This window comes from Mus caroli, unplaced genomic scaffold (assembly GCF_978045245.1).
Source record: "Mus caroli unplaced genomic scaffold, Mus_caroli_1 scaffold_8, whole genome shotgun sequence".
Lineage (NCBI taxonomy): Eukaryota > Metazoa > Chordata > Mammalia > Rodentia > Muridae > Mus > Mus caroli.
Genome location: NW_028227263.1, coordinates 114,478,141 through 114,504,397, shown reverse-complemented (window position 1 = coordinate 114,504,397; position 26,257 = coordinate 114,478,141). Strand labels below are relative to the sequence as shown.

Here is a 26,257-nt window from a genome sequence, read left to right as displayed (position 1 = left end):
GACAGGTGGTGTTGCCTGTGGTACTTCCATCATGGAGTCAGTTGTGCTAAGGTCTGGGGCCCTGTTACAGAAGTTTGGCATAACAATTAGTCTTGGATATGAATCTTGTGTACCCTGTATGGCTTGCTGACGTCATTGACAACTACAATTGTATTCCTCCTGGCAACTGGCATCATATTGTTTCTGATAAGGGTATAAAAAGTCTGATTGCTTGTGATAAACTTGTTTCAACTTCAGTCTTGGTGAGACGCCTCCAACCTGGCCTGGTTTTAATTCCCACTGAGATTATCAGGGGACCTAGTAAGGGCTGAGGCTTACCTCCCCCTAGAGTTGTTTACTCTTTGACTGCTGGGGAAGGGCCCTCAAGAGTCTTCCAAGTTTTGGTTCTCTCAGGCATGTGAGCTTCTATTTGCCTCCCAAAACTCAAGAGCCCTGGTTCCTTCCAGGAGTGAATCCTTTAGTTGGGAAAAACTACTGTTCAGTGCCTCACAACTGGCAGAATTAACACCAGCAGGGCCAGCATCAGCTGCTCTTCACAAGGCCACAGACAGAAAGCAGAAGTTATAATTGTAAACTAAAGCTGGAGAATGACCTTCAAAGGTCCGCCTCTAGAGACTTACTTCTGCTTGCCAGGTCCCACGACCTTCACAAAGCACCACAAACCCAGGGACCAAGTGCTCAAAATTCGAGCTGGGGGAGGGGAGCATTTAAAATTCAAACCATAACATATTTGGCTCACAGTTCATTTTATTAGTTCATTTGATTTTTTTTTTCCTTTCTCTCCTTCATGAACTGTGAACTCTGGGAGAGCCAGGGTCTTGTTGGCCTGACTCACTGTGTGACCCTGACGGTCCAGCCTGGGCATACATCTCCGGATGTTACCATGATGTGATCAGCCACACTGTTCTAATAGCTCATGTTCAGCCTGGGAGTGAGACCCATACACTGAACAGTGAGTTAGTTAGTTCATGTGCTGGGTGGGAGGGTAACAAAAAGGGCCATCAGCTGTAAGCCAGGCTCCTGGCTCAAAGCATCCGAACTCAAGAGCATGAAAAAAAAAAAAGGTGTGGCTGGATAATGCCCCTTATAGACATTGAACCAATCAGATTTAAGCACTGGAGGCACACCCACTAGACAGTGGCCAATCATAATGAAGTGGGGGGCGCTAGCGAGACCACGCCCAGTGACTCAGATTGCCAAGGCCATCTCAGGGACTGAGGAGTGAAGAGAAGACCTACAGACCTTGAGTTGGTAATGATTACTTATGGACAATGAGGGAGGAAAGTGTGTGTGTGTGTGTGTGTGTGTGTGTGTGTGTGTGTGTGTGTGAGAGAGAGAGAGAGAGAGAGAGAGAGAGAGAGGATTTAAAAGAAGGAAAAGTAATTGAGAAAGTCAGGGAGAGGATTCTAAGGAGTATGGGGCCAGCAAAACTAGTCCATAGGATCATGAAGGTGTGGTGGACTCCAGATGGTGCCCTATCCCTGGCTTAGGATGGCATCTTCTGTGTTTTATACTTCATTTGGCTTGGCAGGTACCTCTGAGCCACACCTCCAGGCCCTCATTGGTGGATTTTAGGCAAGGGTTCTAATGGTGTTGCTCACACCCCCCAGCCCCTTCTTGCTACTGCCAGAGTCACATTCTCAGCTACTCATGAACATATGGCTACTCATAGCCATGTTTTACCACTGGGAGAAATCTTCAGCCTCTTTTTAATTTTAATTTCTTTTCTTTGAGGCAGGGTCTTCTTACAAAGTGGCTCAGGCTGCCCTTCAACACATTTTGTAGTCCAGGTGGGTCTTGAACTTCCAACCCTCCTTACTCATTCCGCTGGGCATATGGGATTGACAGACCACCAGGCCACCACGCCTGCTCTGGCCCTCTTTTCTTGGGAGCTCAGATCCCCCCCCCCTTTACCCTCTGTGTACAGCTTTTATTCACTCAGAACCTCCTCCTTAGGCCAAGATCCATGGCTGCTGGGACCAAAATCAAGAACCTGGAAGCCCAGATCGCATCAGGGCAACCGGCTTATCAGAGATTACCCAGGTCAGAGACAGTCATGCTGATTGCCTTGCCTGCCCCAGCGAAGGATTACCTCTGTCTGTCCATCACAGCCTTCTGCTTCTGCATCGTGCTGGCGATTCCAGCCCTGCTGTTCTCCCTTAAGGTTGGTACCATCCGGCTTCTGGCCTTCTCCCTCAGCAGCCTCTTCATGTCCCACAGGGGCATCTCCCTCCCTTCTCACCATCTGGCTGTGTGCCCCTTCTGCTTCCCTCGACTCCTGGGTCCTCGACTCCACTCTCTCATCCTATGTCCCTCCTGGTTACTTCTTCCTCGCCCTCCAGTCCTGATATCGGATTCTCCAGGGATGCCCCTCTCCTCACCTTTTTCCTTCTGGGAACCATCTTGCCTGTTTGCCTTCACCTCCACAGACCCGGGAAGCCAACTCTGTTGGGGATTGGAGGCGAGCCCAGAGGAACTCCACGCTGGCCTTGGGCTTCGGTGTCTCCAGCATCCTTGTGGGATGCATTTTGATGGCCAGCTCTATTAAATTAATTAGTCTTTGAAACAGAGGGTATGACACCCTCCTGAAGGCTCACCTCATTCAGGGAGTTCCAATCATTCTTGGAGCCTCTGATCTTGGACATCAGCAGCTGCCTGTGCGGAGGGAACCCTCAGTTGGGCAACAATGTTAAGAGCAATAAAGTTTTCGGGCTTTGCATGCTTCCGTTCACCTGCTGCAGGTGTGAGCACCCGGGCTCCGGGTCTCAAGGAAGGCTCCACTTTCCCAGGTGCCCTGGGGCCCCTTCAGAGGGTGAACGAACTTCTACTGACAACAGTCTCAGTCTCAGATGGATGGGGTACGGCTCTTTACTGGTTAATGTGAAGGGAAGACAGGCATGGTGGCTGGTTTAGCATCTTTTTTGCTGCAATCAACTCAATGACCAGAAGTAACTTAAGGAATAAAAAAATTGTTTCAGCCTTAAGAGTCTATCATGACAGGGAAAGTGTGGTATAGGAAGAGCAGGAAGCAAAGGTTCTATTTTTATCCATATGCATGAAGTGGGAGTAGGGGTGGGTGGGGAAGGAGAGGGAAGGGAATGGGGCAAAGAAGAGATAATGAGAATAAGCTCTCAGGGTCATGCTTCCTCCAGCGGGGCTCCACCTCCTAAGGGTTCCACAGCTTCCCAAATGGTGCCAGTTGGGGACCAAGTTTTCAAATATACGAGCCCGAGAGGGTCATTACCACAGTAGTGCATGTCTGTAATCCCAGTGTTTGGGTGCCTGAGACAGGAGGATGATGAGTTTTAGGCCAGCCTGGGTTATATCATTAGACTCTATCTCAGAAAACCTAAATAAGTATAATGCAATGCCAGTACTCAGGAGGCTGAGGCAGGAGGATCATGTGTTTGAGATCAGCTCGAATTATAGACATTTCCTCAAAAACAAGCAAAACCCTAAAGTAACATAACAACAACAACAACAACAACAACAACCACCTCTTTCCTCTATGGGGTTGGGGATTTAGTTCAGTAATTAGGCACTTGCTGAGCCTGTGCAAGGCTCTGAGATCAGTTCTCAGCTCTGCAAACAACAAAAACAAAAAGCCATAGCTGGCCATGGTTGCTGCAGAATATTTGATCACATTGCTAACCTCAAGATTGTAATCAAGTAGTTGTGGTGTGGCCCAGCCCTAGCACACAGCCATTTAACCCCTTTAATCCAAGAGCTAAATAAAGTCAACCCTGAGTTCAAGAGGGAGAGCAAGCAACCAGCCAGCAGGGGGTGAACCTAAGAGAAAGGAGGGTCTTTCAGTTGAAGGAGATTTAAGATGGCGTGGAGAAAGAGAACTTTTTCCTTCTGGGAGTAGGAAGGTCAGCTGGGTGCTTTCCCTGCCTCTTTGAGCGCGCAGGTTTCCACCCCAGCATCTGACTCCTGAGTCTTTAGTGGTAAAATCAAATGCCTGGGATTTTTGTTTTTCAAACAAGACATGGTGGTGTGTGTCTTTAATCCCAGCACTCAAGAGGCTGAAACAGGCAGATCTCTGATAGGCTGGGCCAGCCTGGTCTATGTGGCAAACTTCAGACCAGTCAAAGCTACCTATGAGATCCTGTCTTGAAAGCAAAGGAAACAAAACAAACCAAACAGCCTTATGTGACATTGAGAAGACACTGAGAAAGAATGAAATACAAAGTCACCGGCATGTTTGATGTCACCCTAATGACTCTTCAGTGACAGGAGTTCTGTCTGTTCTGTCTGGTGTGGGAATGACTAGCCAAATGTGCGGGACCTTGTGCAATGTAAGAGGTCAAGCTTTGGTTTTACTTCTGTTAAAAGACTATTTAGCTTGTCCTTTGTGGTTGGGAGCTACCATGCTAAATAGTGGCTCTCGACAGAGGTAGTTATGAAAAATAATGAAACCAGGAGATCAGAGTGGCTCTGGGAAGCCCTGATGGGCAACTAATAGCTGACCTGTGTCCTGAAGAAGACAGAGCCATAAATATCTGGGTGTGGGGATGGAGCTCCATAGCTACAGTGCATGCCTAGGGTCCAGGCATCTCTGGACTCCATCAGTAGCACCCAGAAACTGGATGTGGTGGCCCACCCTGTAATCCCAGGACTCTGGGGATGTAGGGTGGAGACCCAGAGGTTCCAGGTCATCCTTGGCTACATAGAGTTTGTGGCCAGTTTGAGACCTTGTCTAAAAGAAAGGAAAAGAAAATGTAGAAGAGCCAGGGCGGTGGTGATGCACGGCTTTAATCCCAGCACTGGGGAGGCAGAGGCAGGCAGGTCTCTGAGTTCAAAGCCATCCTGGTCTATAGAGAGTTCCAGGACAGCCAGGGCTACATAGAGTAACCCTGTCTTGGACACCCACCTTCCCCCTCAAAAGAAAATGTGGAAGAAAGTTGAACACCATCTGCAAAGCTGTAAATCCAGAGGGAGCCTAGTTTATTCTGGAAGGATAAAGACATGGAAACCTTGGACTTTGAGATGGCTCAGTGTTTAAGAACACTGGTGCTCTTGTAGAGAGTTCTTCAGTCCCAGTACTCATGCCAAGTCACTCACAATAGCCTGTAGCTCCAGCTGCAGGGGATCTGACACTCTGTCCCGGACTCCATGGGCACCTGCTCTCATACATGCACATTCCCACTCAGACACATACAGATTTAAAAATGAAATAAATAAAGAATTATTATTGAGTTACATTAAATGTAAAAACTCTTATGAGGTGTGTGTGTGTGTGTGTGTAGCTTGGGCTACAGGTGTGTACCACCATACCTGGGTCATGTGGTGCTGGGAACTGAACCCAGGGCTTCATGCATGCTCCACAAACACTCCAGCAACTAAGCTGCACCCTCAGCCCAGCAGTAAATCAATAATAAAATATACAGAAAGATTAATTTATTTTAATTTTATGAGTGTGAGTATTTTGTCTGCAAATGTGTGTGTCATGATGTATGTGCCTGGTACCAATGGAGGCCTGAAGAACGCTCTGGATCTCCTGAAACTCGGGGGTTACAGATGGTTGTGAGCTATTATGTGCACGCTGGGAACTGAACCTGGGTCCTCTGAAGGAGCAGCAAGCACTCGTACCCTCTGAACCATTGCCAAGAAACTCACATTTTAAAATCAATTATATCCTGTGTGTTAGGTCCCAAACCCCAGACGACAGTGACTCTAGAAGGATTGGTGGTGGCATTCTTCAGGAACCTGGGAAATGGGTGTCTGCCTACAGAAAGGACCACTTCCCTTGGCATGTACCTGTGGTTCCCTGGTCTCTAGGAACATGTACTTGTTATGAGTATCAGAGTCCCTACACTAGCCTTCTGGCCTTCTCCCCTTCTGCTCCACTCCCAAGCTCTCAAGCTGTTCCAGATCCCCTTCCCACCCCTATTCTTCATGACTCAAACTTTTTTTTTTCCTTCTGCCTCGATCATCTCTCTCCATTCTTCACTCAGCTCCCAAGACAGCCCTGGCCCTGAGAAATCTGCTTCCCCATCGGAGGAGGCCATGGCATCTCTGGACTCCCCAGATACCTCAGGCTATTCTCTCTTCTGAATTTACCTGGACTTCAGATGCATCCACACACGGAGCAGCCCAGTTCATGGTTTCACTATCACATCAACCCAACACACTGTCTGACAGAGCAATTTATGGGAGGAAGGGTTGGAAAGGGTTGGAAGGGTGTATTTCTGAGTTTTTGAGAGATTCCAGGCTGCAGAGGCAGGCACAGCTCTGCCCACAGCAGTGGACGTAGGAGGCAGCAGTTGGCCCATTCAGCCCAAACTAGGAAACAGAGCATAAGCCTGGACCAGGCACACCCTTCATAGTTCCGCCCCAACATGGCAGCTTGTATATGCTGGGCTCAGGGTATGGCATGATTAAAAGGTGTGGCCTTATTGGAGTAGGTGTGTCACTGTGGATGTGGGCTTTAAGGCCCTCATCCTAGCTGCCTGGAAGTCAGTCTTCCATTAGCAGCCTTCAGATGATGTAGAACTCTCAGCTCCTTCTGCACCATGCCTGCCTGGATACGGCCATGTTCCCACCTTGATGATGATGGACTGAACCTCTGACTCTGTAAGCCAGCCCCCAATTAACTGTTGTCCTTTATAAGTCTTGCCTTGGGTGAAGTGTCTGTCTGCAGCAGTAAAACCTTAACTAAGACACCCAAGTCTCCCACTTCTCTTGGCCAAACTCCATTTCCTAAACGCTCCACGGTCTTCAAGACAATGCTACAAGCTGAGGGCCAAGTGTTCAAAATATGGACCTGTGGGAGGACATCCCAGATTCAAACCACAATACATTATTTAAGATAAACATGGGCTAACAAGTTGGCTCAGTGGGTCAAGGTGCTGTGGTCAAGATTGATGGCCTGAGTTTGATTCCTGGAACCTACAGTATGGGAAGAGAGAATCACATTCCACAAGATGTCCTCTGACCTCCTCCACACCTGTGCTGTGTCGTGCATACAAACATACACATGAATGAATGAATGAATTAATTAATGGAAAAACAAACACAAAACTCAATTTTTAATTTTTTTTTGTTTTTGAGACAGAGTCTCACTATGTAACTCTGGCTATCCTGGAACTCACTGTTATAGACCAGGCTGGCCTTGAACTTAGATCTGCCTGCCTCCAGAGTGCTGGAATTAAAGGCGTTAGCTGCTACACCTAACTTCAATTTTATTTTTGAGATTGTGTTACTAAGTAGCCCAGGTTAGACTTGAACTCAAGACCTTCCTGCTTCAGCCTCCCTTGTGTAGGGGTTACAGGCACGTTCCCCTAGCAGAATCTGTATTTTGTAAAGATGGTACCTGAGGGTACCAGGACCTTTAAATAAACAATGACAGGGAATAGGGGGCCTTTTCCTGCTTCCATGGCAACTGTGAGGCACAGCTAGTGTTCTGTGTGGGAACAGCATCTGGAAGACTGAGGTGGTTGTAGAATAGGAAGAGGAGACCTAGAGGCAGGGGCAAAAGGGCCATGTCCCTGGGTCTTGGGTACTGTGTGAGGACTCGGCTTTGGGCTGGAGAGGTGAAGCCAGAGTAGGGCTCGGAGCATGCGGTATTCTGACTCTGACATTCACATGCCCCCTCTGGTTGCACAGAAGCATCATGGGACTCTGGTTTCCTTTCACTCCCGGGTGTGGGCTATGGCGCTGCTTCAGGCTGTCCAGAGAGGCTGGCTACGTCTTGCCTTGTGCTCTAGCAGGGCTGTGATTTTGCCAGCAGCAGATAGTTTTTGTGATCGTGTGATGTTTGGAATTCTAGGGACTTTTCAGAAGGCATAAAGATGCTAGGGCCCCAGAGAGTCGTGGGTTGCTGGTTGGTTGCAGTTTGTCATATTGTCTATGTAAAGAGACAACAAGAAGAAATTAGATATCCTGATGGCGAACAAGATATCCCAAAGAACCAATGCCCCTAATCAGCAGGAAGTAGTCTAATGATAACGTCACCCCTTTTCCAGTGTCCTTTTCTCTCTTATCTAGCGGTAGGGGGTTGAAAGGGTGGAAAGGGTGGAAAGAAGATGTCTAGGGTGTAGAAAGCAGAAGGAAAGAAGAGAACCCACAAAGTAACACAAGACTGAGCTACATGTAATGACCTTGAGACTCTAAAGCAAGGGCAGCCCAGCAGTTATCTAAGGAAGTGGAAGGCACGGCCCAGGACCTTTCCAATCTGGTTGAAGGTAGGACAGGAACAGGATTCAGGGACCTTGACTGACAGATTAGCAAGCTTGGGGGGCAAACCTTGCCCTCTGTTCTTTCACCCACCACCTACCTATGCCTACGACCATCCTGAAAAGGAATAAAATGTAAGGTCCTTGCCTGCCTGTGTCTGCCTCAACTTCCTGTGTCTGTTACAGTAGGGAGTGAAGGGCACCGCTGGCCCCACTATCTTATCAGTGTCTCAAACACACACTGAAAGTCAAGGTTACTGTGTGGTACACACACTTAGCAAACATTCCCTGGGGCCAGCCCAGCAATGCAGAACACACAGTGCATACTGAGATATCTGGATCCTGTCTTCCATGGGAGCACAAAGTGGGAATGAATCAGCTCGGGGCTGAGGTGGAGAAAGGCAAGGCTTGGAATGTTACTTTCGTGTTGCTGTGACCAGATACATGACAGAAAGAAGCTACAGAAAGATTTATTTTGACTCATGGGTCAGAGGACGCAGTCTTAGCCGCTTGGCCCCATAGGCTGGGCAGAATGTCATGGAGGTGGGGTGAGGTAGGGTGTGTGGTGGGGGTGAGGAGGGGGCTGCTGACTTTGGGACAGAAGCAGAAAGAACCTGTGAGGAAGAGACCTGGAGGCAGCCATAACCTTCAGAGACATACCACAAGTTACCTACCTCCTCTGCTAGGCCTCCTGACATTTGTTGAACGTCTTCAAACAGTGCCAGCAACTAAGGACCAAACATACAGCACACAAGTATTCAACAAAGGGTAGATTTCAGATTCAAACTTAACAGTTGGGATCAGGATGGAGAAAGCAAAAATGAGGAAGGAGAAGATAATGAAAGGGGGAGTGAGATAATCAGACAGACAGATAGACAGACAGAATATTAATATGGGCTGTGGTGCGGAAGTTGAGGGAAGTCTTTGATCCACCTTAGGTCAAGAATGGTCTTGGAATGATCATTTTGTTAGTTATATAAAAGATTTATGTTTTATTTATTGATCTGTTTGTATATATGCACACATGACTATACACACATGTATACCCTACATGTGTATAGTTACCCAAAGAGGCCAGAAGAGTGTGTTGGGTCCTCTGCAGTTGGAGTTACAGGTGGCTGTGAACTGGCCAATATGGGTGCTGGGAACTTGAGCCCTCTGCAAGAGCAGTATGTGCTCTTAACCACTGAGTCATCTCTCCAGTATGTTGGTGTGTGTGTGTGTGTGTGTGTGTGCATGTGTGTGTGTTACTGTGTTATCAAGAATGAAATCCAGAGCATTGCAAATACTTGGCATTGAACCACGCACTCCAGCCCCTCACTGGGGGATTCTAGACAGGGGCTCAACCACTGAGCCACGCCCCCAGCCCTCACTGGGGGATTCTAGGCAGGGGCTCTACCACTGAGCCACGCCCCCAGCCCCTCACTGGGGGATTCTAGGCAGGGGCTCTACCACTGAGCCACGCCCCCAGCCCCTCACTGGGAGATTCTAGGCAGAGGCTCAACCACTGAGCCATACCCCCAGCCCCTCACTGGGGGATTTTAGGCAGGGGCTCTACCACTGAGCCACACCCCCAGCCCCTCACTGGGGGATTCTAGGTAAGGGCTCTACCACTGAGCCACGCCCCCAGCCCCTCACTGGGGGATTCTAGGCAAGGCTCTACCACTGAGCCACGCCCCCAGCCCCTCACTGGGGCACTCTAGGCAGGGGCTTTGCCACTGAGTCATGCCTTCAGCTCCTCACTGGGGGATTCTAGGCAAGGCTTTACCAGTAAATGCCATCCTCAGCCCTGAAGTGAACACTTGAAAAGCAGAGGTCCTCAATCCTGAAGTAGAAAACAGTATAAGGAAGAAAGCAGCAGGAGTCTGAGTTTTATCAGTCCTTAGATAGGTATAAATACAGAAAACTCTGTCAGGTTTACATATAATCTGCTTAATAGTCTCTTTCTATTTAGTTATCTCTCCTCTGACCCTTCTTTTTTAGGGGTTAGAATAATATATTCAATTCTGACCACTGTTCTCAAACAAGTCAGTGTGCCTTAGGCTCAGTGAGACATGCAGTGCTGCCCACTGTAGGGGCTGCATCCTGAACACCTGCCATTCAAGAAGGCTTTGCCCTGCCGGGCGTGGTGGCGCACGCCTTTAATCCCAGCACTCGGGAGGCAGAGGCAGGCAGATTTCTGAGTTCGAGGCCAGCCTGGTCTACAAAGCGAGTTCCAGGACAGCCAGGGCTACACAGAGAAACCCTGCCTCAAAAAAACAAAAACAAAAACAATTTGGATCTCTCTATTTCTCTCCCTCTTTCCCCTGCTCTCTCTCTCTCTCTCTCTCTCTCTCTCCATTGGTCTATTTAAGTAGAGCAAATGTGCCAAGTTGCTAAATTGGATGAAGGGCAAGTTGAATGCTCATTTTACTGTTTCTGTAACATACAGGTCTGAAATATTTAAACATTGATCAATGTTAAATTAGCTAATCATATTAAAATTTACAATAGCTTCCTTTTGTGATTGGCGTTGAATGAGCATGCAATGTCATGAAGGCCTCAGGCACACTTCGGGAGTGCAAGGTGGTGGAATGCTGCTTGCCAACCCCAACATGCCACACACCACCAGTGTACCTTATGCGAATCTTTGCACCCAACCATGTGGTGGCCAAGTCCCACTTCTGGTACTTTGTGTTGCAGCTGAAGAAGATGAAGAAGTCATTTGGAGAGACTGTGTACTGCGGGAAGGTGTTTGAGAAGTCACCCGTGCATGTGAAGAACTTTGGAATCTGGCTGTGCTATGACTCCTGCAGTGGCACACACAACATGTACCGGGAGTACCAGAACCTGACCACTGCTGGTGCAGTCACACAGTGCTACCTAGATATGGGTGCCCGACACCATGCCCATGCCCACTCCATCCAGTTCATGAAGGTGGAAGAGATTGCAATTGGCAAATGCCATCAGCCAGCTGTCAAGCAGTTCCACTCCAAGATCAAATTCCCACTGTCCCACCATGTGTTGCAGCGCCAGCACAAGCCACGCTTCACCACCAAGAGTCCCAACACCTTCTTCTAGACACAGAGACCCACTGAATAAAAACTTGAGACTGTCAAAAAGTTACAATAGCATAATAACACTAAGTCTTGAGAGAGAAGAGAAAGCCACTGAGGTAGAGGCCAAAGGGGGCCACTTTATGTTAGCAGAGGTCCCCAAAGTATCTTTAGTCAGCCATCTGTTGCCACTGATAGTGTTGGTCTCCCAATCTGTGACTTTGCTTGCGGACACAACCCCTCACCTCCCACAGCTTCCCCAGGCCCTGAGCACGTTGCGGGCAGAGGCTGGATGGCTGGGGTTGGGGTTTGAAGATACCGAGTTGCATCCAAGACATTCCCAAAGGATAGGACTTCCAGAGCGCCTGCCTGGCGCCCCAGGCTTGTGAATTGGCGCTCACACCCATCATTGAGCCAAAGCCTGTCCATACTCAGTGACGGTGTGTCGGTTACCAAAGGCAACCAAGTCCCCGGTTACCAAAGGCAACCAAGTCCCAGCTTTCCTCCACATGGAGTCAGATGACCAAATGAATAAAATACAATGCCAGATTGGAACAGGAAGTGTGGTTAGGGGAATGCAGTGGTGCTGCAGGACTTCAGGGAGTACTCTCAGAGAAGGCGACATTTGCAGGAGACTGGAAGGAGATGAGAAAGTGCCATACAGATCTCTGGGAAAGGGACCCAGACAAATGGTGTTGCCTATGCCAAGGTCTCAGGGCATGGAGGACATCAGTCTGCACAAAGCATAGAACTTATTGAAGGATCCTGCTCAGGGACTGAGTCAGGGAGGCTCATGTGGGGTCATGGGGAGGTGAAAGCTTGGGAGTTGAGGAATCACATAAACTTTTGCATGCTCAGATGAGGTTTATCTGTGTTCCTGGGATTTCACTGTATCTGTGTTCCTGGGGTTTCATTGTATCTGTGTTCCTGGGGTTTCATTGTATCTGTGTTCCTGGGTTTCACTGTGTCTGTGTTACTGGGGTTTCATTGCAGTGGCTGTCACTGTGCCTGTCTCTTCTTGGGGTTCCAGGAGTGGGGTTGGAATCCTCAGCTGAGTGTTGGGGAGCTCAGGCTGCCTACCCTTTACTTCCCTAGGTGACCTGCTCCCAAGGAGGACGTTACTAAGGTGATTATCTTATCAATTGCACCTACACATGCCCTTGGAGATATGCCCACTATGGGAGGCCAGTGTAAAAACCATATCAAAGTCCTACCGTTTCCCCACTGCTGCCTCAAGGGATCCCTGCCTGGGATCATGGAGGGGTCTCTTACACGCCCTGGCACCCGGCACCCAGCTCAGGCGAGAGCCCTTAGGTACAGCCTGTCCCCAACGTGCACCTCTGTTTATCTGAGCAGATTGGGATAGGGATAGGGGACAGGTTGGGAGCTGTGGACAAGCAGCTAGTGGTTAATCATGCCAGTAGGATCCTGTGGAATCCCCACAAGCCTTACTTTCCTGTCTCTGCATGGTGGGAACGGTAGATATGCTATGATGTCATAGGTGATGGCACCCATACTTTAGGGCTCACAAGAGGACGCTGTGTGCAGGTGATCTGTCTGGTCCTGACTCTACCCTGTCCTAGACTAGGGTGGAGAAAGCAATGAGCTTCGATTTCCCCACCTGTAATGAGGACTCCTCGCCTCAGAGGGTTTCTGGAAGGTTCAGTGAGTGAATGTATGAGAGCCCCTTGGCACATTGCCAGCAAGAATTGAAAGCTCCGTGTTTGCTTCTTTTCTTGTTGATATGTGGCTGTTAGAGCCCAGGGGTTCCTGTCTGAGTGACAGGTGGCAATGGGGTTTGGACAGGTTGGAACAGCTCGGTAAAAAGTGTCTGAGCTGTCCAAGCCTGAAGGTTACCCCAAGGAGCCTCATAATCAGCTGCAATCAGCTGGTTCTGCTCCACCCCCACCCAACCTGGGTATATCAAGCCTGGTCCAGACCCAAGTAGGCTCTGTAGACCAAGGAGGGCAGAGCACCAGGCACCATGGGGAAGGCAGTGAGTGGCATCTGGGGGATTTTGCGGCTGGGGGTGGGGGGCAGAAGTCCCAGTGGCAGCTGACATCTCTTTTGTTCCATTCCAACCCCAGGAGAATTATGAACTGTACTCAGTGGAACTGGGGTCTGGCCCTGGTGGGGACATGACTGCCAAGATGAGCAAGAAGAAGGCTGGAGGTGGGGGAGGCAAGAAGAAGGAGAAGCTGGAGAACATGAAGAAGGAGATGGAGATTGTGAGCATGGGGGTGGGGGCCTGGGCAGGATTGAGGTGGGGTCTGGAAGCCAGACAGTGGGCAGGGTGGGGCTGTGAGAGCCAGGCAGTGAGTGGCTTGTTCCATCATTCCCCAGAACGACCACCAGCTGTCAGTGTCTGAGCTGGAGCAGAAGTATCAGACCAGCGCCACCAAGGTGAGCTAGGAGTGGGCGGGTATAGTGAGGGGATGATGGACAGGAAAGAGGAACAGGGAGAGAGAAAGGTGTGAGAATCACCAGAGAGTGATGGGTGTGGGGGGAGGGGGGATAGATGGAGCAATAGAGGAGAAAGAGGAAAGGAGACATGGCAAAGCAAAGAGACGATGCAGAGAAACAGAGGACGGGGAGAGGGAGGGAGAGAGGGAGAGAAGTTAGAGATAGAAGGAGAGGTAAAGAGAGTGGGAAAGGAAGCGAAAGATGGAGACAGTGGAAAGAGAGAAAGGAGAAGAAGATGAGAGGAGGGGGTGGGAGAGAAGGAGAGCAAAAAGAAAGGAAAGGCGAGGGAGACCAAAGCAGATGGGTGAGGGCAAGGTCCTGTAGCCTCCACCATGACAGCCCCTGCCTGTTCCCAGGGCCTGAGGGCGAGCCTGGCAGCTGAGCTGCTGCTGAGGGATGGACCCAATGCGCTTCGGCCACCTCGGGGCACTCCTGAGTACGTGAAGTTTGCCCGTCAGCTGGCAGGTGGTCTGCAGTGCCTCATGTGGGTGGCTGCTGCTATCTGCCTCATTGCCTTTGCCATCCAGGCCAGCGAGGGCGACCTGACCACCGATGATAATGTGAGTTGGAGGGCCTTGTGGGCAGGCCTGGGACACATGGAGCTCAGCGAACGAGGACACTGAGCCCAGGTCTTAAGCAGATGGGATGTAGGATGTGGGAACAGAAACACAAAGATGCAGTTCTGAGACTTGGATCCTGGAAGACAAATGACATTGGGTGACATTGTGCTATGGGATAGACCTGAGGACGTAGGTCACAAGGGGCACTGAGGGTGACTCTTGGGTAGGTAGGAAACAAATCTGCAAGATCTAAGCTATGGATCCCAGAAGAGAAAGAAATGAGGACACAGGATAAACCAAGGGCATGAGACACACATAGGGGACACTTAACACCAGACACAGCACACAGCCAGTAGATATAAAAGCGCTGATGGAGGGAATGGAGATGTACGGAGGATTTGATGTGTGTCAGGGCCAGACAGAGAACATGGGTGATATGTGTGACATCAGAAAGGGGTTTGAAAAACCCTAGGTCAAGTGACATGGCATTGGTAGTCAGAGGTACTCACACTTGGCTTTTGAGAACATAGAGATACCAATGATGGCATGCTAGATCTGCAGCGCAGACACAGCAGCTCAGATGACACAGGGTCTAGTGGGTTCAAGGGCACAGTGAAGTGAGAATTTTGGTTTCTTTAAAGTTGCAGAAATATTATAAGAATGTGTTTTCATTTTAAACCCAGTTGTTGTTGTGTGATGTTTGGAATTCGGGGGACTTTTCAGAGGGTGTATAATATAAATGCTTGGACCTGAGAGGCAGTGTTGTGGTGGGTTGTTGGTTGGATTGGATGCTGTTCATTGCAGTTTGTTAAATAATATGCAAACAAGAAACAACAATAAGAAGAAACTAGATGTCCTGACCTCAAAGATCAAACTTACCCCAAGGAACTCAGTGCCCCAATCATCAGGAAGTCGTCTAATGATAACGATGCTCTCTTTCCCCTCTATCTTTTTCTCTCGCTCTCCCATCTAGTGTTAGAGGTTGAAAGGATGGTAGAAGAAAAAAAAGTTACAATGTAGTTACTAGTCCTACAATGTAGCTACTAGTCCTGCTCTATCACAGGGGGGGCATATGGATTAGAAAAAAACAATATGAAACATGGAGCATAGAAACACAAAGAAACATGGCACAAAGACAAAATTTAGGGGAGGCGCCAGTTGATCAAGAAACTCGGAACAGCCGGGCAGTGGTGGCGCACGCCTTTAATCCAAGCCCTTGGGAGGCAGAGGCAGGCGGATTTCTGAGTTTGAGACCAGCCTGGTCTACAAAGTGAGTTCCAGGACAGCCAGGGCTATACAGAGAAACCCTGTCTCGAAACACCCCCCCCCCCCAAAAAAAAGAAAAGAAAAGAAAAAGAAATTCGGAACAAAGACTATATGGGGACAGGGGGATTAGGAATGTGGACACAAGACACAGAAGATGCAAGGCAAGTGAATGGGGCATTTGTAGACCGTGGGGGCCAGGGCTTGAGCTGCAGGAAAAGCACATAAAGCTTCCCAGTAGATTGAGGACATTCTGGAGGTGACCCCAAGAACTCCAGGAGACTCTGAAGCAGAATGGTGGCCACGGGGGAGATGGAGGTAGAGCTCCTAATTCCTATGCATAAAACCGGTGTGTCTCACTGCAGCTGTACCTGGCAGTGGCACTCATTGCTGTGGTTGTGGTCACTGGCTGTTTTGGCTACTACCAGGAGTTCAAGAGCACAAATATCATCGCCAGCTTCAAGAATCTTGTACCCCAGGTGAGCGCTTCAGTCTGCTACCCCTCTATTCAGATTCCATCTTCAAGACACCTTGAGCCATCTCCTGCCATCAGCTCCTGCCATCTGTAGGGGCCCTGTCCCATCAGCCCAACTCTATCCTGATTGATGGCTTCCATGTCCCCTGCAAAAGCTCCAGTTCTTCACAATTTTCACTTCCCCATATCGCCACGACACTAAGCAACTTCTACTATCATCCCTGCCCCTGACCCACAGCAAGCCACAGTGATCCGAGATGGGGACAAGTTCCAGATCAATGCGGATCAGCTTGTGGTGGGCGACCTGGTGGAGATGAAAGGCGGGGACCGCGTGCCAGCAGACATCCGCATTCTGTCAGCCCAGGGCTGCAAGGTGGACAACTCCTCGCTCACTGGAGAGTCTGAACCGCAGACCCGCTCGCCCGAGTGTACACACGAGAGTCCCCTTGAGACCCGCAACATCGCCTTCTTCTCCACCATGTGTCTGGAGGGTCTGTGAAGCATCATTAGCCTGTCCTGAAGCCACACAGACCCCACACTTTCCAAAATAGCTCCTTTTCTGTTTTGTGTGATGTGTGCCACAAGCCTCCCCACCACAGAGCACCTTTCTGATGCTGCCCACCTCACCCTGAGCTCTCTCTCCCCTTGTTGCCACTACAGGAACAGCTCAGGGCTTGGTGGTGAGCACTGGTGATCGCACCATCATCGGGCGCATCGCCTCGTTGGCCTCGGGTGTGGAAAACGAGAAGACTCCGATTGCAATCGAGATTGAACATTTTGTGGACATTATCGCTGGCCTGGCCATCCTCTTCGGTGCCACATTCTTTGTGGTGGCCATGTGTATTGGCTATACCTTCCTTCGGGCCATGGTCTTCTTCATGGCCATTGTGGTAGCCTATGTGCCTGAAGGTCTGCTGGCTACTGTCACAGTGAGTAAGGGAGATGGGGTGGGGGGTGCAGGGAGGGAGCAGAGAGCTGCTTGTTCAGTCATCCCACCAGATGTCCCTACTACCTGTCCATTCATTCCCTTCCCCCACCCTACATCATCCATCCATTCAGTGACCATTTATCAGGATGCTCTGGGCTGGCCCCGTGTCATACACCAGAGCTCACGGGTGAATAAACAGGGTCCTGGACCAAGGAAGACGAGCTTACTGTGGGAAGTCAGCCCAAGCTCAAGACCCACCCAGAGGAGTGAGGCTCAGAAGTTCATTTTTTAATTTTCATTGTGTTGATGTGAGCTGGGAAACCTCAGAGGGAGTCTCTGGGGACACTGGGGAAGGCACGGGCTGCAAACAGCTTGGAGAGAACAAAGTCTCTTTTGTCTTTTTTTCTGGTAAGAGGAGTCCTTCCTGCATTGAAAGTGTGGTGGTGTAGTCCAGGAAGGAGATGTGGGACTGGTGGCAGGGCCTGGTCATGCCCGTGTCCCTCCATCTATCTGCAGGTCTGCCTGTCACTGACAGCAAAGAGGTTGGCCAGTAAAAACTGCGTGGTTAAAAACTTAGAAGCAGTTGAGACCCTAGGTTCCACATCAGTCATCTGCTCAGACAAGACAGGAACTCTCACTCAGAACCGCATGACGGTGTCTCATCTATGGTTTGACAACCATATCCACACGGCGGACACCACAGAAGACCAGTCAGGTGTGGTGGTGGGAGGGAAAAGGGCAAGGACTTGGTGGTCTGATGGGGAGCCTGAGACATGCTTTCCACTAGCAAGAAATAGCAGGTCCTGGGTCCTGTGAGGGATAGGTCTGTGAAGGGAATCCGGTCTTTAGGTGGCTCTCTATATGATGTTTGGAGAAAGCTCTGTCTTGGGATATAAAAAGGAAATGGTGTACTATCCATACTCTCTATGCCTGGAACGGGGACCCGGCTCAGCCTGAATGCAGTAGGAAGGGCTCAGCTCTGGTTTGGGAGATCCATTCCCTCAAGGTCCCAGCCTGGACATCTGGTCTCCAGGGCAAACGTTCGATCAGTCGTCGGAGACATGGCGAGCGCTGTGCCGCGTGCTCACCCTGTGCAACCGCGCTGCCTTCAAGTCCGGCCAGGACGCGGTGCCGGTGCCCAAGGTAAGAGACCCGGGCATTCCAGAGGGTGATGTCTGGAATCTCTGGTTTCAATCCTCACACTGTACCTGCTCACAGCGCATCGTGATCGGAGACGCGTCAGAGACTGCGCTGCTCAAGTTTTCGGAGCTGACGTTGGGCAACGCCATGGGTTACCGGGACCGCTTCCCCAAAGTTTGCGAAATCCCCTTCAACTCCACCAACAAGTTCCAGGTGTGTGGCGCTCCGAACCTCATCCATAACGGGCCACACCCACTGTGGGCAGTTTATCTCTTGAGGAGGAGCCTCAATTCTTGGTCCATCCCTCTCACAATCCCGCCCACGTACGACTAGGCACGCCCACATGCGAGTTCCCACCCAATCAAGACCCACTCACAACCCCTAGGCAGAGCCGAGAGCCAACTCTGCTTTAGGCAGGACCCTACACCCTCAGGCCCCGCCCCTCGCGTAACCACTCCCGTCACACGTGACCACGCCGATCGACCCTCCATGCTTGATCCAGCTCCGTAGCTCCGCCTCTTCCTCCGCCTACAGCTGTCCATTCATACCCTGGAGGATCCACGCGACTCCCGGCACCTGCTGGTGATGAAGGGCGCCCCTGAGCGCGTGCTGGAGCGTTGCAGCTCCATCCTCATCAAGGGCCAGGAGCTGCCTCTGGACGAGCAATGGCGTGAGGCCTTCCAGACAGCCTACCTCAGCCTGGGAGGCCTAGGCGAACGTGTTCTTGGTGAGAGCTGCCATGGACTGGGCAGTGTGTCAAGAAGGGTGGGCACGGACCCCTCCAAACTTCTTGGCCTGGACCTGACCAAAAGGTCAGGGTTTTTTCTGTTTTCGTGTGGTCCTGAGGATGGAGCTCACGGCCTTTTGCCCTCGTGTGTGCTAGGCAAGACTGTCGTGATTGCTAATCCTAACTTCTCTCACCTCTGGCCCAGGGGCTGGTCATCCCCTCTTGATTTTCCTTTCTGTGTCAGTCCTGACCTGTGTCCCCTCTTTTTCCGGCCCTTGTCTTTATTTTACTATCCTATGTCCTCTTGACCTTTCGATCTTTCACATTCTCTGTCTCCATGATGGACAATCCCCAGACCCTTGCCCTGATTTTTCTGAGCCATTTTTACTATGCAATCCGGCTGTCCAGAATTCACTCTGTAGACCAGGATGACCCAGAGACCTGCCTGTTTCTGCCGCCCAAGTGCAGGATTCATGGAATGGGCTACCATTACCCTCCTTTATGCCTTCACTCAAACTTTCTGAACCCCTGGAAACTATGGGAGGCAAAGACCCATTGTTCAATTTTGCCTTTCTCTTAGCTTTGAAAGAAATGTTTCCTCCCCGAGCTTGCCTGCCTACCTTGTTCCCTCCCTCTATCCTCCCTCCCTCCCTCCTTGCCTCCACCCTCCATCTTTCCCTCCCTCCTTCCCTCCTTCCATCCTCCCTCCCTCCACCCTACCCTTCTCCCTCCATTCTTCCATCCTCACGCCATCTTCCTTCCTTCCTTCCTTCCTCCCAACAATAGAATGTAGCTCAGGTTGGCCTGGAGTTCCTGATCCTCCTACCTCTACCTCCCAAGAACTCAGATTACAGGCCATGCCTGGCTCTAAACCTCAGTCTCCTTATCTGCCCAGTGGGGATGTACCTCATAAGGTAGCTGAGGATGGATTCGGGATCTGGCATCCAGGGACCTGGTTATTTCACGATTCCTGACCCGACTGGCCCCCATTAGCCCACTATCTGCCCAGCTTCCTCTCATTTCCCTGTTTTTCTGGTCAGGTTTCTGCCAGCTCTACCTGAATGAGAAGGACTACCCACCTGGCTATGCCTTTGATGCGGAGGCCATGAACTTTCCGAGTAGTGGCCTCTGCTTTGCTGGACTTGTATCCATGATTGACCCTCCCCGGGCCACCGTTCCTGATGCTGTGCTCAAATGCCGCACGGCAGGCATCCGGGTATGAGGACAGCAGATGACAGAAGACCACCTGTAACTGTCACGAATTGAACTACACTGGTTCACGATACAGAATTTCTGGGGAAGGATGCTTCCTGTCTAAGCTGTATGCAGGGGCACAGTGTAGCGAGGGAGTTGCTGTTTTCATGTCCGAGCTTTCTTTCTGTCTCTCCTGGCTTCAATCTCAAGAAGTGCTTCAGTCTGAGCACGCACAAATGACAATGTGCCTCCACTTTAATTTAAAACTCCCACCTGCCCTGCTCCATTGGGTCACATCTTCATCCCCAAACCAGCTTTGGTAGCTGGGGCATAGAACACTTTGATTGGCCACGTCTGGGCTTACTTGCTCAATTTCGACCAGGGAACTCCACAGCAGCATGGGGCAGGCCACTAAGCTGTCTACCTGGTTTTTACCCATCTCTAGGGCACTGTATCTTTAGCAACTCAGGCATATTCTTGCTTCAGGACTGACTATCCCTTCTGCCAGCAGTGTTCTTCCTACAAGTCTCCACATGGCCAGCTCTTCAGGTCTCAACTCATATGACACCTCTTCAGTGAGGTTTTCTTGTACACAGTTAAGCCACTGCTTCCCTCCCTCAGCTTATTTCCCTCCTTTTAATGTGCTATACAGTTAGTTCACTTGCTTATCTTGTATACTTTTATCTTCCCACACTGGAACATCAACTGTGTAAAGACTGGGACAGTTGCATCTTTTGTCCTAGGCACAGCAGATGGTCACGCTTGCCAAATAATGATTATGTCAACAGACAGCTACCAGGGAGAATGGGGACATTGCTCTGATCTGAAGGGGTGAAGGGTGTGCTGGCCTTTGCACAGGTGATCATGGTGACTGGTGACCATCCCATCACAGCCAAGGCCATCGCAGCCAGCGTGGGTATCATCTCAGAGGGCAGCGAGACAGTGGAAGACATCGCCGCCCGCCTCCGGATGCCTGTGGACCAGGTTAATAGGAAGTAAGCACCCATCAGCCCTCCCTAAGGTTCTCCCTGAAACCCACACTGACTGAGACCCCAGCGAGACCCTCTTCCTCCTGTAGGGACGCCCGGGCCTGCGTGATCAATGGTATGCAGCTGAAGGACATGGATCCGTCTGAGCTGGTGGAAGCGCTACGCACCCACCCTGAGATGGTGTTTGCTCGAACCAGTCCTCAGCAGAAGCTAGTGATCGTGGAGAGCTGTCAGCGACTGGTGAGACCCTGCTGAGGAGGGTGGCAGATGGGCCGGGCTGACCCTGGGGGGCTGTCTTTCTAACCATGGATTTGTCTGACCTACTGCCTGCAGGGTGCCATTGTGGCTGTAACAGGGGATGGTGTGAATGACTCCCCAGCCCTGAAGAAAGCTGACATTGGTGTAGCCATGGGCATTGCTGGCTCGGATGCTGCTAAAAATGCTGCTGACATGATCTTGCTGGATGACAACTTTGCTTCCATTGTGACAGGCGTGGAGCAGGGTCTGTGCCCTGCTAGGGAGGGGACAGGCCATGGGGGTTTGGGGAAAACTGGCTGGGAGGAGGCTGAGGTACCTGCTTTGCCCCCACAGGCCGACTGATCTTTGACAACCTGAAGAAATCCATTGCATATACACTGACCAAGAACATTCCAGAACTGACACCCTACCTTATCTATATCACTGTCAGTGTGCCCCTACCCCTTGGGTGTATCACCATTCTCTTCATAGAACTCTGCACAGATATCGTGAGTCTCCCGTCTGATGCCTGGGTCCCCACCCCATTGTGCCCTCCACACTCATGGAGGGACACAAAGGACCAAGATCTCTATAATTATTTTTAGATCGATAGGCATCCAGAAATAGACGCAGAGGTTGGCAGGTAGGTAGACAGGAAGAGAACCATGGACTCAGAAGACTCATGGGCACTCAGACAAACAGATATCAATTAGGCACATGCCTGTAATCTTAGCACATGAGAGGCAGGGATAGGAGAATCTCAAGTTTGCATCCAACCTGGGCTACATAGTGAGACCTGCTCAAACAAACAAACAAACAAACAACCCAAGAATAAATAAAGATGTTTGCAGACATGGGTATCTAGTTACAAATCGGTAACAGACAGATATCCCACAGCAGACACAGACAGCAGACCCCCTTGAGATGCAGCCCCTAAGGCAGCAGACACGGGCCCCTTCTTAACATGTGTTCAACTATTCACACAGTGCTGATTTAGCTGGGCCCACAATAACTCAGCTAATTTACTTAATGTCCCCATCACTGCCCTCAGGACAGGTCTTCTTGGGATTCTCCCATCTTGCTGATCATCTGACTGAGGCACAAACAAGCTGAGTGGCTTGTCCCAGGTCCCTCAGCTAATTAGTGGTCCCAGCTGGGATCTGAGCTCAGGCAACCTGTTCCCTAGGGCTGGTGCACCTGATCAGTCCAGTCTGCCACCACCCAGCAGTGACTGTCCCTTCACTCATTACAGACAGGAGCGGGGAGGAGACAGAGCGGCATGCTTGTGAATGTGTATACACACACACACACACACACACACACACACACACGTATGCAAGCACACGCACGCATTGTGGGAAGAGAGAGAGTGAGAGTATGAATCAAGAGACCTGGTCAAAGAAATAGAGTAAGGCTTGGTGTCATGGCACGTGCCTGTGATTCTAGCACTTGGGAAGCAGAGGCAGGAGGACCATGGAGTTAGAGGTTCTCCTGGGCTACACAGTGAGTTCAGAGTCAAAGCTCTCAGAAAGAAAGGTGGGTAAGGGGCAAGGGAGAGAGAAGGGAAATGAAAGGCATAACAGCAGGAAAGAGAGAACCCCCCAGACTTGAATACCACAAGCACCAGAGGACAAAAATACAGAGAAAGAGGAAGAATGATAAAGGGGAGAGGGAGAAGAGGGAGCCAGCCAAAGGGCCAAAGCTTGTGGGGTTAAAGCAGACATTTGCCCAGTGTGGTGATGTGCACCAGTAATCCTAGCCCTAAAGGCACTTGGAAGAAGGTAGGGAGATTGGGAGTTCAAGGCCAGCCTAAGGTACATGAGACCGTGTCTTAAACAAAACACGAAAGGCAGACATTTGTAGGGAGATGGACACTAGGACACATATGACCCAGACATACAGCCTGCACACATGGGTCAAGTGGCCCAGGTTGTTGGGCCGGTGTGGGTGTGTGGCCACTGCAGGGCCTCCCTCTTGTGTTTACCTAGAGGTAGGGGTGTGTGTGGGGGGCGAGGTTGGCTTCAGAGTGAAGGAGTCAGTGGCCCAGACTACCCTCAGCCCTGCTTCCTTCTGCTCCTGGCTAGTTTCCATCTGTGTCCCTGGCGTATGAGAAGGCCGAGAGTGACATCATGCACCTGCGCCCACGGAACCCTAAGCGTGACCGGTTGGTCAATGAACCCCTGGCTGCTTATTCCTATTTCCAGATTGGTAAGCCCTGTGAACCAAGACTGGGGTCCCCTCCTGCAGTGGGGCTCTGGGGCTTGGCGGCTGCATGTCCCTGAGTATCCATGTGTAACTCTAGTCTGAGTGTAAAACTCTGACCTTGCTGTTTCCCGGTCAGTGTCTTGGTCTTCTGGGATTCTCTCTGTTCTTGTCTGCATGCACTTTGTCTGTGTCTTTCTTGTATTTCTGTCCTGTGTCCCTGTGCTCTGTGTGTGCTTGGTTTTGTGTATCTGTCTCCACCTCTGTCCCTACACTCCTGTGTTTCACCTTCCCCAGGTGCCATTCAGTCATTTGCTGGCTTTGCTGACTACTTCACGGCCATGGCGCAGGAGGGCTGGTTCCCTCTGTTGTGTGTAGGGCTGCGGCCACAATGGGAGGACCACCATCTACAAGATCTTCAAGACAGCTACGGCCAGGAATGGGTGAGCTCCCACTTCCTCCTACTCAGCGACAAGCACCATTGTTGACAGTTCAGCTAGAGTGTCAGGCACTCCCACCCTGCCTCAGTAGTTGCTGGGAGACTTTTTCTCACCACTCTTGGCTTCATCTTCTGCTTCTGAGGCTTCCAGATAGAGGTGACTCTCTTGCTATCCTGACAGACCAGTTCATCTCAGATTCAAAGGGCCTTCTTCTGCCAGTTTCCTAGTAATGTCATTCACACAGAATTCTGGTGTGTGGCACCTGTTTCACTGACGGCTTAAAGGGCAGTGCGGCCAGCTGTGTTTAGTTTTTGTTGAAGAGTAACAGGCTACAGAGCGAGAATGCAGAGCCTGAAGCATATGAGTCCTACAAGCTATAAGGCCTGCCTCTGCCTTTCTTCCCAACCTGTTCCAAATTTACACCATCTAAAAATTCATTTGAAATGCAAATTCTCAGGCCTGTGGTCAGAAACTCTGGGGTGGGGCCTCCTGGGGAGTCTGACACCTGCCACTCTGATCTTTTGCTGGATGGGTGAGAAATGTTACAATGGCTACCTGGAGCCCAGGTGACCCCTACAGATATTAAGATGAGTTGTAGATCTCTGTGAGTTCCAGGCCATCCTGTTCTTTATATAGTTGAGTTCTAGGCAAGTCAGGACTACGTAGTTACACATGCATGCATGACACATGTGCTCTCACACACACACATGCACGCACTTGTGCAAGTGTTGCTGAAGGAACAGCATACATAGCAGCATACACGCCCCCATGTGGGACACGCATCCTCTGTTGCCCGTGTCCCTTTCTCTGCTACTCCTGGGTCCCCATCACTTTTCTCTGAAGATCCTCCAATTCCCCTTCCCTGGCTCCTAATGGTCTTCAGGAAATTCTTTCCTGAGAAAACCCCACGGTCAGTGTGATGGTTTGTATATCCACCCTGACTAAGACAGCCAGTCTGTGCAGGCACAGCTACCTAAGCCCCTCTAAATGCTGGGGTCCTGCAGCCCAGCCTGTGATTTGAGAGGGAGTGTGCAATGTGGTTCAGGGACCTCAGGGTGCAATGGGTGGCAGGGGCTCTTCACCTAGGCTCAGGCTGCCTCTGTCCCCTCCCTGTCTGCAGACATTTGGTCAGCGCCTGTACCAGCAGTACACCTGTTACACCGTGTTCTTCATCAGCATTGAGATGTGCCAGATTGCAGATGTCCTCATCCGCAAGACACGGCGCCTCTCTGTTTTCCAGCAGGGATTCTTCAGGTGTCCCCAGCTGGCCCAACTCTGCTCCCTAGTCCCCAGTTCCAGATCCTACCAGCTCCCCAACAGCAAATGCCAGCACCACATGTTATGAGCTGGTTACAAACCATGCAAATATGGCCTTAGCTGGACATCAGGGCTGTTCCATATCTTAACCCCGGGGCTGAGGCTAAGAGGCCCAGCTCCTGCTCCTAAGGATGGCCATTCCAGAGTCATGTGTCTGGCACCTTCCCCCTACTGTGACATTTGACCTCCCCAAGTTCCTCCTGTTGTCCAATTCCAGATGGTGGGTTTGTCTCTGTCCCCAGCCTGTCTGAGCCTCCCTCCCCCACAGGAACAAGATCCTGGTGATTGCCATCGTGTTCCAGGTCTGCATTGGCTGCTTCCTGTGCTACTGCCCAGGGATGCCTAACATCTTCAACTTCATGCCCATCCGGTGAGGAGCTGTGAGGAGCCAGCAAAGGGATGGGGGATGCAGCACACTGACCTGGGGGACAGCCTTGACCCTGCCTTCCCTTCTCCTGCCCTTTAGGTTCCAGTGGTGGCTGGTCCCCATGCCCTTCGGCCTTCTCATCTTTGTCTATGATGAGATCCGGAAACTTGGAGTTCGCTGTTGCCCAGGGAGTGAGTGTGGAGGCTGGGGGGTCTGGGGGTGGGGTGGGGACTGAATGGTTCTTCAGAGGAGCTTTCTGACCTCTGACCCTTCACATAGGACTTCAAGCCTTTGGCCCTCTAAGTCAAAGCCCTTCTGCTTGTAACCTAGTTCTTGCTTGTGCATCCCAGCATGCGGTTTTGTCTCTCTTCTCTCTTCCAGGCTGGTGGGACCAGGAACTCTACTATTAGAGGGATAATCATCTCTGCATCCACTATCAGCTGGGACTCATGGGTGTCCATCAAAACATCGATGTACTCGATTCCCAGCCCTCTGGAATTGTACCCCCTTCTGCAGCCCGTGACTCCATTGGAGGGACTCTATCCTTCACCCCTCTCACCCCATAGTTCCACACCCTCTTGGAGCAGTTGCACCCCAGGAACTGCTCCCAGGATGGGAGGGGTTAAATTAAGCGGTTGGCAGTTCCTGTGGAGGTGTGTCCATCTCAAGGACTCCATCTGGACAAGAAGGTTGTCTGGGGGATCTGTTACAAACCCCTCATGTTCTACTGGGCAGTAATAAAG

At 50.7% G+C, this 26,257-nt stretch overlaps 2 protein-coding genes and 1 pseudogene across 2 annotated transcripts; all 3 read left to right on the top strand.

The window, feature by feature from the left end:
• The first annotated feature begins 1,190 nt into the window (after window positions 1-1,190).
• LOC110297716 (uncharacterized) lies at window positions 1,191-2,704 on the top strand. Its single transcript, XM_021166660.2, has 4 exons — window positions 1,191-1,251; window positions 1,739-1,790; window positions 1,957-2,164; window positions 2,430-2,704. The coding sequence occupies exons 3-4, from the start codon at window positions 1,967-1,969 to the stop codon at window positions 2,562-2,564; spliced, it is 333 nt and encodes a 110-aa protein (XP_021022319.1). The 5' UTR covers window positions 1,191-1,251; window positions 1,739-1,790; window positions 1,957-1,966; the 3' UTR covers window positions 2,565-2,704.
• An 8,005-nt stretch (window positions 2,705-10,709) lies between these two features.
• On the top strand, window positions 10,710-11,270 carry LOC147003346 (large ribosomal subunit protein eL20 pseudogene; annotated as a pseudogene).
• A 2,032-nt stretch (window positions 11,271-13,302) lies between these two features.
• Window positions 13,303-26,257, top strand: Atp4a (ATPase H+/K+ transporting subunit alpha). Its single transcript, XM_021166579.3, has 21 exons — window positions 13,303-13,440; window positions 13,556-13,615; window positions 14,032-14,235; window positions 15,864-15,977; window positions 16,212-16,464; window positions 16,634-16,902; window positions 17,418-17,616; window positions 17,935-18,044; window positions 18,120-18,254; window positions 18,576-18,768; window positions 19,809-19,984; window positions 20,821-20,957; window positions 21,041-21,191; window positions 21,285-21,453; window positions 21,543-21,697; window positions 23,273-23,396; window positions 23,688-23,833; window positions 24,951-25,084; window positions 25,416-25,517; window positions 25,614-25,705; window positions 25,896-26,257. The coding sequence occupies exons 1-21, from the start codon at window positions 13,351-13,353 to the stop codon at window positions 25,922-25,924; spliced, it is 3,042 nt and encodes a 1,013-aa protein (XP_021022238.2). The 5' UTR covers window positions 13,303-13,350; the 3' UTR covers window positions 25,925-26,257.